Source organism: Leptonychotes weddellii, chromosome 8, assembly GCF_054177405.1.
Source record: "Leptonychotes weddellii isolate Sample4059 chromosome 8, ASM5417740v2, whole genome shotgun sequence".
In the NCBI taxonomy this organism is placed as follows: Eukaryota; Metazoa; Chordata; class Mammalia; order Carnivora; family Phocidae; genus Leptonychotes; species Leptonychotes weddellii.
The window spans coordinates 99,555,437-99,571,361 of record NC_138376.1 but is presented as its reverse complement, the minus strand read 5'-3'; the positions used below and the strand labels follow the sequence as shown (position 1 = coordinate 99,571,361).

The following is a 15,925-nucleotide window of genomic DNA, read 5'->3' as shown; positions in this document are numbered from 1 at the left end:
GGGGGGGAAGGCTTGCAAATGTTACTCATTGGCCTATTTGAAAGAGATGGGCAGGAAGGCAGAGAATGGAGTGGCAGCCTGTCTGAAAACCACCAGTTATATGATTGGAGACTGTTTCCTCACCTCCCTGGATCCCGGTTCCTTCATCTGAAAAATAAAATGATTTGACTAGGTCATCTAAAGATGGCTTTCATCTCTGCAAATAATCTGTCATTATTAATAATTGGAGAATTCTGAGATCAGTATGGGCCGAGAGCTTGAAAGCTTCCTTGAGGATATTAACAGGGACCAGATTTTGAAGGAAATCTAAAACTTGTTTTTCAGCAAGAGGGCATTTCTCTTGGACATAGAGCATGAACAGAGACACTGGGAGGGGGTATCCTCGCAACTTATTGCCTGACAAGCAATAGTCATTGACTCTATAGGGGGATTAGATCAGGGATTACCTCAGCAGATTTGGGGCAGCCACTGAAAGAAATTTACAAGCCCTCGGAAAGAAAGCGCTACTTTGAATAGAGGTCTATGGAAGTTGACGAATATGAAGGATTCCAGGTCTGCTTAGGTGCGAACTTTAACATACTTCCCATTTTTATGAAGTAAGGACTAAGGAAAAAGTCGGCAGGGGGACATTAACGGAAGACTGCAGATACATCTGCCGGCCTGGGCAGAGGGAGCCTTGTGCAATGAGTTCTCCTGGGTGCTGAGAGGGAGGTGGGGGAGGAAAGGAACTGACAGAATGAGCTGGCTGAGAGCTGGGAGGTCCCAAAGACTGTCAGGAGGTGGCTCTGCTTCAAGATGGGGAACACTAAATTAGAAATCTTTGTGATTTGAATTAATAAGGCTCAGGCTGTGACCACATGAATGAGATTTGCTGTGCAATGGGGACAAGTCAGCACACACAATTCGGGGGAGAATGCGCGAGGTGTGGGGGCAGAGTGACACAGTTGTTTAAAAGCTAAGGCTGATGATTGCAGAGTGCGGGGTGAAAAATCTGAGCCAGGAGCAGGGGAAAGAGGGGAGGGGAGGGGAAGAAGTGCGAGTGTGTTGGTTGTGAGACTTGTTCCTAAAACCGGCTGTGTCATTGTGAGTAACCTGCTGTGAGTGTAATCACTTAACCTCACAGGGCCTCTGTGTTCTCAGAGGCGAAAATGAGGGTGAACAGAGTTGAACTGTGTCTGTACTTCTCAGTGGGGGCAGTATTGCCCTCTGAAGGGCATTTGGGAAATTGGTGGGGCTGTTTTACGCCATCTTATTGTTTGCAGGGCAGGCTGCCGTTGTGATAGATATCCTGCAGTTTCAGGACAGTCCTGCCAAACAGAGAATTGCCTGGCGGCCTTCATGCCTTTAGAATGACCCAGTTGGCATTCCTGAAGAATGTCCTAGAAAAACGTTTCATTTCTGCTTATCTTTTTTTTTTTTTAAGATTTTATTTATTCATTTGAGAGAGAGAGCTTGCGCGAGAGTGGGGGGGAGGGGCAGAGGGAGAGGGTGGTCAAGCAGACTCTGCACTGAGCACGGAGCCCCACGCGCGGCTCAGTCTCACAACCCTGAGATCATGACTTGAGCCAAAATCAAGAGTCAGACGCTTAACCGACTGAGCCACCAGGGTGCCCCTCATTTCTGCTTAACTCAAGTGTTTAATTCCATGTACCACTGATCCCTTTGATCTTTTAGTTCCTATTTTTAAAAAAATTTTATTTATTTATTTCTTTATTTGACAGAGAGAGAGAGAGACATCAAGAGAGGGAACACAAGCAAGGGGAGTGTGAGAGGGAGAAGCAGGCTTCCCGCGGAGCAGGGAGCCCGATGCTGGGACCATGACCTGAGCCGAAGGCAGATGCTTAATGACTGAGCCACCCAGGCACCCCTCTGTTTTTTTTAAGAGGAATTTTTTCTGATCTTGTTTCTTTCCCCAAATCTAAACTCACTCATTATAAGTAGATCTAAGCAGTTGACTACTTCCTTATGTCTTTTAGTATCCAGACATCCACTTACTGAAATACATCATGTTTTAAATTTCTTTATTTTTCCTTAATCTTATGATAAAAGGGCATATGCACATATGCATATATCTTATTAAAATTATGTAGAGCTAAATGATCAGATTTTCACTTTAGTATGGTGAAGGCAGAGATGATAAACTATGTATTCTCTTAAGAGCAAGTCTGTTAAGGTTGAGAACCACTTAACCAGAGAGGTTTCAAGGTTCCCAATTTCTGACTTCGGTAAATAACTGTGGCTCTGTGAATGTTATGATTTGAAGAGGTAGGTTTTCTATACTGGGAAATGTTGAAAACTGACAGCATCAGGATGAGAACTGAGTGGAAAGCAGATACTCCTTGTGAATCCAGGAAGTCCTGAAGAGGTTGTGATCTATCTGGAGGGGAAGTACATGATGGGCCCTTGGGGAGAGAGTGTTTCCTGCTGATTAAGTAGATGGGGTGAGGGGGAGAAGAGTGTGTTGGTTTGGCAGCCCATGGAGGAGGGGAGCAGAGGGGGGGAGGGCATTAAAAAATAGGAGTTATGACTTCACACTCATTTTTTAAGCTTCATCTGGATGATTCTCCTTTTGATATGAAGTGGGTGGTGTAAGAAGTTTTTCAAATAATTTAGCTACCTTCCAGTGTGTATCCCTTTCTTCTGGAAGTTTACTTTTTTACATTATGACATGGTACCATCACTCATCATTACCGTCAAGGTCCTCTACCGGAATGCAGGAAGAAAGTTACCCGTGGTATGCAATCTTCCTTTCTGTTTCAATAAGCCCACTATTGCCACTTGAGTTTTAAATGGGAGAATTTCTCTGTCTTCTGCTTGTAAGATTGAATAGTATATGAAAGAATACCTAAAATAGTAGAACTAAAAGCAACTATAGATACCTGCCATAAGAAAAAGTATAAATGTCAAAATAATGCAGTGCATTATTTATTTATTTAAAATGCAGTGTGGGATTTTTCTTAGGTTTATTTCCGTTTCTTTAAATTTATTTTTATTTTTAAAAATTATTTATTTGACAGAGACAGACAGCGAGAGAGGGAACACAAGCAGGGGGAGTGGGAGAGGGAAAAGCAGGCTTCCCGCAGGGCAGAGAGCCCGATGCAGGGCTCGATCCCAGGACCCTGGGATCATGACCTGAGCCGAAGGCAGATGCTTAACGACTGAGCCACCCAGGCGCCCCTTTAAATTTATTTATTTATTTATTTAAAGATTTTATTTATTCATTTGTCAGAGAGAGAGAGCAGAAGCAGGGGGAGCAGGAGAGGGCGAGAGAGAAGCAGGCTCCCCACTGAGCAAGGAGCCCGATGTGGGACTCGATCCCAGGACCCTGGGATCATGACCTGAGCCGAAGGTAGACGCTTAACCGACTGAGCCACCCAGGTGTCCCTAAATTTATTTATTTTTAAAAGATTTTATTCAAGAGACAATGTGAGCACGGGGAGGGGCAGAAGGAGAGGGAGAAAGAAAATCTCAAGCAGATGGCACTGAGCGCAGAGCTTGATGTGGGGCTTGATCCAGTGACCCTGAGATCATGACCCGAGCCTAAACTAAGAGTCAGTGCTTAACCGACTGCATCACCCAGGCACCCTTTGGGTCTCTATTGTGTAGTATTTGGCCCTTTGCATATATTATTGCCAGGCTTCATAAACCATGCAAGGTAGATATTTGTATTTAATTTTACAAATAAGGAAAGGGATGCTCCAAGGCGTTAGACAGTTTGCCCAAGGCTCTCTATACAGCTAGTGATAGGGTTGTTGGACTCAAGCCTGCACTTGTCTCCGTAACACTGGACTCTCTTGGGACAGGACTCCCATCAGAATCTGGGATTATATCACATACTCGCTTTGGACGTCAGGGAAAGTAGGGAGAATGTGAGACAGGATGGGGAGTGTGCAGACAAGGTGCTTGGGGGAAGGAAAGGTACCTGAGTCAGATGGGCTTGGCAAGTGCTCTTGGACAGAGTAGGGTCTTTGAAGAGAGAGGTAGGTTGAGTCCAGAGTCGGGGGAGAAGCTGGGGCAGAGCTCCCAGGGTCCCAGCTCCTGAACAGCAGACCGAAGGGTCTGGAGACCAAATGAGCCAGACTGCTCCTGTGCTGTGCTCTTAGGGTTTACAAAGAACATTAGAAGAGAATTTGGAGATGATGAAGCTTGTTGAATCTGTAAAATGTTTTTCCATAGCTTTGGGTGAATATTTGGATAAACTGACGGTTTGAGGATGAATGGTTGAGGATGCTACATTGCTACTGCAACACGTGCTCTATCATGCAGTGATGACTTTGTTCAATAAAAAAACAAAGATTGTTCTCAAGTAAATGATGGTGAAAAGCAGTGGGTTGCTGTCATGTCTTGGCCTGAAAAGCACGATTCCCTCTACCTCTAGAAAAGGACTACTTGAATGAGGAAAAATGAATATAACAATACCAAATAAACTTGTTGTATGATAATTCCCAAAGGATAGTAGGTAGTGACTAGGGGACTTTAAACGTCTGTGGTGTCTTCAGGTTGCAGCTGTGCTCAGATTCCCGGGGGCGGGGGGGGGGGGGGGCGGCATTTGAAAGCCAGAAGGAGAAGAGAGATGGGAACTGTTGTTTGCCTCTTTCCTCATTCTCTGTACTTCTTTTTGATAGATGTGCTCGTCCTTTTTTCCCCTGGAAGAAAGGATGCCGATGATGCTTCCTCCTCTTGCTTTTCCAATGTTCCATTGTCTCTCGACCTTCCTCTCCCTCCTTGTTTTTCGACTCTCTTGCACACACATATTTCAGGAAGCCTGGTGACCTTCCTCCTCTCGGCCAGGAGCTCGGGCAGACATTATCAGCCTCCAGTCCTTGGCCAGGAGCCTGCTGGGAACCACTGGGGTTCTTGTCAGTTTCCCTTTGCCCTTCACATATCTATTGCCTTCTGCTTGGCAGACCCTGACCTGAGGATAGTAGCCAATACTGTGCAAGCCACTGGATCTCAGTAAATGTTTCCTGAATGAGTTTGTTACTCACTGGGAGAAGAGAACCCTTTCATGGGAAGACGTCCTCCTTAGGTATCTGTGGATCCAAATATATATTTCTTTTTCTGTAGACCTGGTTGATGCCTGACTCCATATTGCAGGTTTTTAGTTATTTTAAATTTATAAGTGCTCTGTGCAGAAAGCATTTATTAAAGACATAGGGAACATCTGGCTTATGGACCAAATAGGGGTTGTAATTTAATTTTATTTACCCCTGAAAAGTATTGAGATATCACAGTTCTGAAGATGTCACCATGATTTTTGAAAACATTAAACAATAGTGCCCACAAGATGGGGATGTTATTCCATGGGAAAAAAGAAAAAAAAAAAAAAGGCTTTTTTTTTTTTTTTTCTTGGTAAAATTGGGGCAGTGTGGGATTCCCCACTTTTCAGAGTGGGAAGATAGTGGTTTTTTAAAATCTGAAAATGAGTAAAAACGATTTTATAAAATGATTATTATAATTTGTGTTTCAATATTTTCTGAAATTTATTGACACTAATTAATTTCTCTGTTCTATATGGGAGCTTGAATCTATTTTTCTTTTTTTTTTCTTAAGATTTTATTTATTTGTGGGGCGGGGGGGCACGCAAGCACAAGCAAGGGGAGAGATGGCAGGCAGAGGGAGAAGCGGGCTCCCTGCTGAGCAAGGAGCCCTTTGCAGGACTGGATCCCAGGACCCTGGGATCATGACCTGAGCTGAAGGCAGACACTTAACTGACTGAGCCACCCAGGCATTCCTTGAATCTATTTTTCTTAACAAAAGAATATTTGTGTATAAATTAGATATTTGACCCTCAGTATAAAAACTGTGCTTCATCTCAGATTTAAGGGAGGAACTATTCAGCATGGCAAAGAACAGGAAATAGACTTCTGACAGGTACAGGAGAAAAGGATGGGGTTCCCTGTCAACAAGGAGTTATAACCTCATTTGTGCATTGAGATATACACACACAAAACGACTAGAACACCAGCTAGTGTTATTTATAACTGCATGTGCATTTGTTTTTAATCTCTACCCTGTGTATTCCCAAAAGGATTTGTGTCTGTTTGTATAGGAGTATTTATAGTCCGGGTGTAAATCAGTTTATAATGAGGTACCTTGTGAGAGAATTAGCTGGGGAAGAGAGGAAGCAGGGACCCGAGTCAGGTTGGAAGGCTTCCCAGAGCAGTGAGCCTCCGGGATGGGGATGTCTGGGTAGTGCTAGGGGTTTCTTGGCAGGGGAAGCGGTGTGAACAAACTAGTGGGTGCTCTAAAGGAGTTCACTGAGAATGTAATAGTGGTGTGGTTGAACACCTGGCATCCTTTTGGCTGCTAAACATGGGAGCATCCATTCTGATTTGGGGAACTCCTTTCTGAGCTTTGCTGGGAGGCAGGGCTCTCCTTTAACTGAAAGCTAGGTATTGGCGGTGTGAGCTGCATTACCGACTGTTTCACAGTGTCCTTGGACCAATCCATGGCCTGATTTGGGGGCATTATTCCTGGCTGCTGGACATTCTGGGAGCCTGCCGGTAGGTTTTTCGTAAAATTCTCTTCTACTTAATCAGAACTGATGTCTGTAACTTACAATCAAAAGCTCTGTAGTTAGAAAAAAAAAGAAGAAATAGATACACATTATTGAACTCTGTTCTTTAAGCCAAGAAAGTTCCATGTGTTTTGTGGACATAAGCTCATTCAAGTCTCACTTGGACTCTGAAAGGAGGTAGTGATGTTGGGCCCCAATCTACAGGAGAAAAAAACTGAGATTCAGGGAGGCTAAGTAACTTGACCAAGGTCATACAGGTAGCAAACAGAGAGCTGGGATGTGATCCAGGCTTTTCTGACAAGGAGACTGTGATCTTAACCTCTACACTCTGCCACCTGCCCTCCAAGGAGAGCAGATCTTAAATATTCACTACCTGTATGTATTTGGGAATATACTTGATTACAAAAGGATTTTTCTCAGAACACAGTTGAGGAACGATTTGACTCTCTTACTTGGTTGGCTGTCAAAAAGTAGGCTTTGACAGGCATAGATTGTCATTGGTTAAATATGGAATTAGAGGTGAGGCTTTCTCACCCTTGGCCTGCTTTGCTTTCATATGTTTGGTCCTAATACAAAGGCAGACAGCAGATCCTGAAAGACTATGCCCCTTTAGAAGGGGAAGAGATGGAGAAGAAAGGAGCTTATCACTGCTCTGTCAAGAGTTCTGCTTGTCATATCATTAAATTTTAGTAACCCGGGGCGCCTGGGTGGCTCAGTCGTTAAGCGTCTGCCTTAGGCTCAGGTCCTGATCCCAGGGTCCTGGGATTGAGCCCCACATCAGGCTCCCTGCTCGGCGGCGAGCCTGCTTCTCCCTCTCCCACTCCCCCTTGCTTGTGTTCCCTCTCTTGCTGTGTCTCTGTCAAATAAATAAAAATCTTTAAAACAAAAAAAATTTTAGTAACCCCTGGGTAAGGTTTGTCTGGAACGGTCTATCCCCAAATATCTACATGGCTAAACCTCCCCTACCCCCCCAGTCCATTCAGGTCTCTGCTCAAGTGTCTCATCAGAGAAGCCTTCTCTTTCCGTCTCTAACAATCCAACCTCCCCTCCCCCACCCTCTTAACCCACTTAATTTATTTGCATACCATTTCTCACCCCTGATAGGTTATAAATATTTTTGTTTCTTTTCTGTCTCCTTAACACTAGAATGTAAGCTTTGAGAGTGGAGACTTTATTTTGTTCACTGTGGAATTTCCAGCATTTAGAAGGTACCTAATACATAGTTGATGCTCAGTAAATCATTTTGAGTAAATGAATGAATGGGAGGAAACTGAAGCTCTCAGAATTTTAGATAATTTGCCTAAGATCTCATGGAAGATGATGGAACCACGTATCAAACTCTAGTCTCTGTGGCTCCTAAAATCTCTCATGATCCCCCTTATATTAATGTCCCTCTGGGAAAATTCATATATTTGTACATGATCAGAGTCAGAGACCTCTCACGGGATTTTTTTAGACGGGGGTTGGGGGGGGGAATCTTAAGTAGCCATTCCAACTTTCTGATTTTACAAATGAGGAAATAAACATGATCCATTGAGGTTAGGTGACTTGATCAAAGTAATCCTGCACTTGACTGATGGAGGAAGGACCAGAATCATGATACCCAGTCTCCAGTTCATCTCCCCCAACCCTGCTGCATTTGCTTTCTTCTTGATAGAATGAGCCCTATTTTGATGCAGAATTCGTATATCCATCATCAGTGATGGCTTTGAAATAATGGGGTCACGTTATTTCAGTGCCTTAATATTAATGCAGTAAAGTGGAGACTGCGAACCAGAGACCCACAGGGACCAGCAGATAGCGTAACATTCTGGTAGCGAGGCTGGGAACTCCGGCACACTGGAAGCATATCCCTTGATCAAGGGGGCCAGCCCCACAGCACCTGCCGCCTACCCAGAGAAACCTGTTACAAGAGAAAGATACGGTAAATGAATCTAAAAATGTTCGAAACACCCTGCTGACCAGACAAAATACTTCTGCCAGCCAGATCTAGCCTGCAGGCTCCCAGTTTGTGACTCCTGAGGTTTTAGTCTGAACAGCTTTTTTCTTTCCAGAGGAGTATGTTTCAGTAAGTGGGAAGATGCTGGAGAATATATGTGAAGTTCTGTCACTGTAGTTTGTTGTTCTTTAGACCAGCCAAAGGATCAGTGAGTTGGCCTGTCAAAGTTCACAGAGGGAAAATAAGTATCAATAAAAGAGTATTTACTGCCTATCTTTATTGCCCTGGTGATAAAGTTGAAGAGTAATGTGTTTTCTCTTCCATAATACCATCTGTCCTAATGGAAGGTACTTGGTTATGCTATTTACTGACCGAGAATCAGAAAACCTGCTTAGAGATTTGGCGCAGCCGTTAACTACCTGTACGTCTCTGGACACATCCCCCAGTTTTTTCTGTTCTGCCGTATTCATGTTTGAATCCTTAAGGGCTGGACCTAGGAGGCCTAGGAAGCAAAGGATGTGAGGACTTCATGCAGGACTTGAACTCGGTTCTTTGTCTTTGTCTCTTAAAAAAAAACCCTTGTTGGACCGGGAATGGATTGTTTCTGTGTGTCATATGGGTCTGTAAGCGTATTGATACGTATTGATAATCACAGTGGATTTGCTGCCATTCCTCGTGCGTGTTGGCTGTGAAACGGCAGGTGTGAGAACCGTCTGACCTACTGATTGCTAGGGTCCTTCGGGCTCCAAATTCCACTACAATTTGAGTTACCCTTTTTGAGGTTTCAAAGGCTTTTATCATGTAGAGACTAAGAGCCTAAGAGCGTGGGTGGGTCCTGGAGCCCCAAGGCGTGGGTTGCAGCCTGGCTTTGTTGGTCACGTTCATTGATTTTTCTTTAAGCTTCAGTTTCCCCAGCCCTAAGATGGGGATAATAATAGTGACCACCTCATAGTCTTATTGTTGAGATCATTGTTCCTGGCAAATTATCAGATGCTCCTTTTATTATTCTCGTGGAGTGGCTGTGCAGTGTGGTTAGGGAACGTTTAATTAACATTTACATTTGGAATACAGCGTGAGAATACCCCCTTGCCCGGCAGATTGCGGCCCTCCAAGTGTCTTTGTAGGAACCGAGACGTGTCGGGATTAGAAGTCGGCAGGGTTAGCGTGCCACCTGGGATTGGAATGACACTGACGATGAAGTCTGGAGGTAGAGGCAAGTGAATCTTGTATCAATGCAGATGTCAGCTGTGGGTGTCCTGATGTTAACCAGAGAGCTACCTTTGGGATCTGTGGCTGGGTGAGCGTGCCCGTGAGCCCCTGCACAGTGAACCCAAAGGCTCTACATGCAGATCTGGTGTTAGCTGAAGGAGACCGTCTGAGGCCAGCAGGCTGCGGAGAGAATTTACTACATGACGAGACACTGCGGAGGCTTTTCCTGTTCTAGTGGGAAGGGCATTTGCACCGGAGGAACAAAACACCTCTTCACAGCCATACTGGGGCATAATTTAAGGCAAGAGGGTGGCAGTAGACAAATTGCGCCCACTTCAAAAGAAGAGTTGGAGTTTACACTGAGTGTTTGTTCCGAGTTGCCGAGAAGCAGGCATCGTCGTGCCCTCCTGGGCCCTTCAGACGGGTTGCTACTTGAAAGAGCCTCCTGCCCGGGTCTGCTGCCTTTTCACCTTCTGCCATACTGGTACTCATGGACGCTGTCTCCCACATAGAAGCACAGCTTGCTGCTCCCGGCTTTGCTTCTGTGACCTGCAGGAAAACCAAATTAAAAAAAATATATATATATTTTAAGGCTTTTACATGGGATGGAAATTACACACAGTGGTTTTAATCATTTGGCTGTAGCAAGAAGCATTCTGAGGGTCTGAGGCCTCAGGGACTTGCACGGGGCTTGGGAGGGTCCCTTGGTTGCAAGGCCTTACTTAGCATTAGCATTCTGTGTGTGTGTGTGTGTGTGTGTGTGTGTGTCAACACCGGGCAGCGACGTCAGTGTCACCTGGGAAACAGAAGACACAGAAGAGCACTGGATGGACTTGAAATCAGCTCTGCACAGCCGTTGGAGTCTGGACAAAACTTCAGGAAAGTTGTTCGCTGGGTGAGATGGTGGGATGAGGGAGCTGGGATGGGCTGAGGGTGGGGAATGGGAGTGCTCTTGTTAGGGAGTGTTTGGAGGCCATAAGGGAGCTGGGATGGGCTGAGGGTGGGGAATGGGACATTCTTCATGCTCTTGTTAGGGAGTGTTTGGAGGCCATAAATAAGTCTCACCTTCCTACCAATTTAAATAATAGGCAGTTGCAGCCGGAAATCTCCTTGGAGGAGAGTTCTCAAGCCCCCCTCGTTATCCAGCTGAGGAGACAGGCATGCAGGGACGGGGGGTGGTGAGATGCTCTGCCTGCGGTGGTGGGATCTGGTGAAGCCAGCCTGGAATCCTGGCCTTCTGATTCTCTCACTCACTCTGGTCACCTCTATCCCAGCAAGTGGTGGCCCCAAAGTTTCCACTGAATTCTGCCTCTACTCACATCAGATTTGTTTTTCCACAAATTTGTTCAGTATTTTTGAATACTAAGGAACGTTAATATGATTTTTTCTTAATCATAAGTGGAAGTTCTTTGTAGCTTTAATGGGGATTCACCATTGTGGTTCTTTCATTATTTTTAAAGGTTTTGTTTCCTTTCTCTCTTCTTCCTCTTCCTTGTGAAGGTTCAGTTTTTATTAAATGGACTGAACAAGAGAGCACCGTTGTTTGCCTTTATGATGATTATTTTAATTCCAAACATGTGGCCTCCTCCTCAGCACATGGCTTCTTCTGTCCTATTTAAAGTTCTCTGTTTTCTGTATGCTCTCTTTCACCCCTGTAGTTTCAACTCATGTATATGCTGCTGACTTCTAAACTCCTCTTCCCTTCGGTCAGTGGTCAGTTCCTCTTTCACGAGCTCCTGATCTCAATTTTCAGATATTCCAGCAGTTCTTCTCTAACTTAATGTGCATGGAAGTCACCTGGGAATTTTGGTAAAATGCAGATTGGGATTCAGCAGGTCTGGAGTGGAGTCTGAGACTCTGCCTTCCTGACAAGCTTGTTGCCAGTGTTGCTGGTTCTGGGAACACACTTTGTACCCAAAGGACCAGTGAGTACGGTATAGAGGTGAAGGCAAATGATTCTCGTAGAAGATGGGTGTGAGCCATAGGCATCCTGATGTCGCCCCTAACATTTCAAATCCAGCACATCGTAACTGACCGCATATCTCTGCCAAACCTGCCCTTTGCTCTGTCATCCCCCTCCCCGTGAGTGACAACCATCCACCTGCCTGTCGGAGAACAAACTATATGATCATCTTGATGTCTTCTGTTTCCTTCATCCACTATATATAATTTTGAGTCTACTTGGGAGAAGCTGCTCGACTTTGTCCTTTCACTTCTGTTTCTACCCATGCCCTCTGGATTCAAATCCTTACCGTCTCCCCCAGGGACCCCCAGACTCCAGAGCATTGTAGCATCAGGCTGTCTCTGTGTATTTTACTTCTTAAACTTTGTTTCCTGAGCATTAATTTGGTAGTGACATTTGCTTGTTTAAAAACCTTCCACCATTGCATTCTAAGTGTCTTGAGAGGACAAGTAACGTCCAACACAATTTGGCTGTAGCCTTTTTGCCCCCCAATGCCTAACACACCCCCAACCCTTCCAGCCGGTTGCACCTCCCTGCAAGTCAGTGCAGTCTGTCTGCATCAGTCTGCTCAGTTTCCCGGGCTCACCGGATAGGCTTCTCTTGCTTTGTTCATATGGTTGCCACTGCCATGAATGCCTTTCTTGTCATGTTCTACCTAGCAAAGTCCCATTTAGCCTTCAAGATCCAGCTCCTATCACCCTTGTGTGAAGCCTTTACCAAGTCCCCAACCTGGCGCTTGTGACTTCGGCAATCTGTGTTTCCATAGCAATTACCACTTGCAATTATTTTGGAGTTTCCATTGTGCAGGTCATTGTTGCCTACTAAATTCTACATCTACCGTGTCTGAAATACATCTGAATTCTATAGTTCAACATAGCGTGGAGTAAAGTAGTTTTTCGCTAAATATTCTGAGTCCATGAAAAAAAACTAATATTCTGTAGACAAACGGGCATTAACTTTTGCATGTGGGAAGGAGGGGGAATTACAGCATTTGTATGTATTGGGCTCCACAAAGAGAACCTGCCCAATGCCTCACTTGTTCTGCAGCTGCACTGCCAAGAAGCTCACCGCCATCCACCTGTGAGTATTGTGCACTTGAAATACAGCTAGTTCAAGTTGAATGCAAACGGAAGTTACAGGATTTTGAAGACTTGGAATGAAAAAAGTAAAAGATCTCATTAATACTTTTTATATTGATTACATGTTGTAGTGATAATATCTAGGGTATATTTGGTTAAGTCAAGTATACTATTACAATTACCTGATTATTTTTTACTTTTGTTTTTTTTTTAAAGATTTTTTTTATTTATTTATTTGAGACAGAGAGAATGAGAGAGAGCACATGAGAGGGGGGAGGGTCAGAGGCAGAAGCAGGCTCCCTGCCGAGCAGGGAGCCCGATGCGGGACTCGATCCCGGGACTCCAGGATCATGACCTGAGCCGAAGGCAGTCGCTTAACCAACTGAGCCACCCAGGTGCCCCTTTACTTTTGTTTTTAAAGATTTTGTTTATTTTAGAGAGGGAGGGAGAGCGAGCGAGCGAGCGAGCAGGGGGAGGAGCAGAGGGAGAGGGACAAGCAGACTCCATTCTGAGTGCAGAGCCTATTGTGGGGCTGGATCCCATGACCTGAGCTGAAATTGAGTCGGATGCTTAACCAACTGAGTCACCCAGGTGCCTCTCTTTTTACTTTTTTAATGTGGCCACTATTAAATTAATTTTGTGGCTTGCCTTTATTTCATTTGGATAGCAATGTTGTACAATAATTTGTCACATTCAGGAAGGTTTCCTACCACTATCCAATTGTGCTTTCTAAGATTCAGTGAAGTATTTATTTATTTTATTTTATTTTATTTTTTTTAAGATTTTATTTATTTATTTATTTGAGAGAGAGAGAGAGAAACAGCATGAGAAGGCAGAGGGTTAGAGGGAGAAGCAGGCTCCCCGCTGAGCCGGGAGCCCGATGTGGGACTCGATCCCAGGACTCCAGGATCATGACCTGAACCGAAGGCAGTTGCTTAACCAACTGAGCCACCCAGGCACCCTCAGTGAAGTATTTAATGTTTAGGGTCAAAATTTCAATCATTATGAGTTATTTAGTTAAAAATAAAATCACTTATGGGTACCTTGCTGGCTCAGTTGGTAGAATATGTGATGCTTGATCTCGGGGGTTGTGAGTTCAAGCCCCATGTTGGGCATAGAGCTTACTTTAAAAAAACCATTTATTTGAATATACTGCCACTGAGTTCAGTTTTCGTGTTGTAGTGTCTTTTGAGAGTGTTCTCTTGATTCTTCACTGAACTGCCAAACTGACTCTTAGGGACCTTACCATATTTCATCTGTATTAGTGTCACCTATCCATAAAAACTCAATGTTTATTTATTTTTTTTACCATTGTCTATGGAGTAATAAGAAATGGAAAGTGATAAATTTTATTATAAAATTTGGAATCCATGTCCTCACCTCTACTGCCTGCATGGTTTCTCACTACTTGTGCTGGATCAAAATCACATTTGTTACATACCATCATTAAAACCTTCTGCCTAATTAATTTTTCAGTGTTTAAAGCTTAAGGATTCTATAAAAGTTTTTTTTTTAAACTTGAGATGCCTAAGGCAGTTGTTTTTCTAATTTTCTGTAGTCATAAGATACTTTTTCCAGTGCATTCTTAAATGGATCTCAAATCAAAGGGAAGCTGCTGTGGTTGAGGGGTGAGTGGAAGACCCATAGAGGCCCTTCCCCACCACCTCCGTTTGCCCTGCTTTGGAAAATGAAACACTAAGGCAAAGTGGCAGGTTCAATTAAGTCTTTATATGTGAAAAATCAGTATGAACAGATTAGAGTTATATAATTTTTAAAATTGGAAGAGACTTGAGGTATTATTCTTCATGTTGTAGAGTGAATGATCTGTCATGCTCACACAAAGAACAGCAGGGCTGGAGATAGGCCAACTTCTGTCTGCCAGTAGAATTTTTCCCAAACTATCCTATGATAATAACTTAAGAAATATTCTTTCTTGGGACATTAATATGGCCCAGGAGTGATGACAGCATTTCAGGAGGGAATAAGAACCTACTGGGCATAAGGTGAAGGTGTGTACGTATACACACACACACACACACACACACACACACACACACGTGAATGCTTAGGAGGTAGCCAGTGAATGTGTTTCTCTTCTCTGCTCTCTTCATAGCTTATTGCAAGTCACTGATTAGGGTTTAAAATGGCACAATGAATTATGCAAAAGCTGTTTCTGCAGGAGGGGCTGTCTTGCAGCCTAATGCAGCGCAGATGGAAAGATCGTCTTTTAATCATTGTTCTCACGATACTTGGAAGCTTTTTGAGGAATAAGCAGTCAGAAGTGGAAGTGAATGGCCTTCAGCAGTAAATGAATTCCTTCTGCAGAGAGGAACTGAAATGTATTTATGATGCAGATGGTTGCCCTGTGTTTGAATGCTCATCTTTGTCATCTGATATTCATGCTTAGAAGCAGAATGTATCCTGAAATACTTGGGTTTTAGATGGTTCCACTGGAGAAATTACTTCTGCTCAGGCTGGCCCAACATGTATTATTATTTCTCTTCAAAAATGGTTAAGAGTATTTAAATGCCAGTTCGCTCCAATCATGAAAATATGCAAATTACCTTTCTCTCTCTCTGATCCTTAGTTATTACTAAAGAGACTGAATTCGTTAGCATTCCCTTACTTTTATTAGCATAATATTAATGCAAATGATCAGCAAAGGCTTTTTTAAAAAAGAAAGCAGAACCATGGAAAGCAATTAATAACGGTGCTCACTTGCCTCAGTGAGGAAGAAAAAACATTTATGATTAGGTTTCTAACTTTGGTATCTGTGCCAAGGACCACCCACATGGGCCTAAAAAGGTTCTTGTTTCTAAAATCAACATCAGCTTGGAGGTTTCAGTTGCAGGGCAAAAGCCAATCTTAAAAAGGCCCAAAGGGAAGTTTTTAGGATGATACGGGTTTACCTGTGGGTAGTTCTTCACAATTCCGATGCTCTTCAGCATGAGTGCCATAGGATATATTTCTAAGACATTGATGTTTAAACTATAGGCAGGAAAAGTAAAGGAATGCTATTCAGTGGCCACCTCAATGTATATAGTAAGGACTGAAAACTATTCCCAAGAAAGGGGTTAATATAAAGAAGACACCGATTAATTCTTTATTTGCTCAGAGGAAATGGGCTTAAATAAGAGGGAAGTAAATTTGAATCCAATAACAGAAAGACATGGTTGGCTCTGGGGAGAGCTTTATAAAATTAGAATGAGGTATAT

General features: G+C 43.6%; 1 protein-coding gene across 6 annotated transcripts in view; it reads left to right on the top strand.

Moving 5' to 3' along the window:
• The window catches only part of ARHGAP18 (Rho GTPase activating protein 18), a 122,996-nt gene that overhangs the window by 35,984 nt on the left and 71,087 nt on the right, over positions 1-15,925 (top strand). The window contains exon 1 of one of the 6 annotated variants that reach the window (XM_081828984.1): positions 10,259-10,563. The exons of 4 other annotated variants lie outside the window; for them this stretch is intronic. In XM_081828984.1, the coding sequence (XP_081685110.1) occupies positions 10,496-10,563 (68 nt within the window). In that variant the 5' untranslated portion in view covers positions 10,259-10,495. Of the gene's footprint in view, positions 1-10,258; positions 10,564-12,643; positions 12,712-15,925 lie in introns of those variants that run through there. One more of the 6 variants, XM_081828985.1, reaches the window with a different exon arrangement.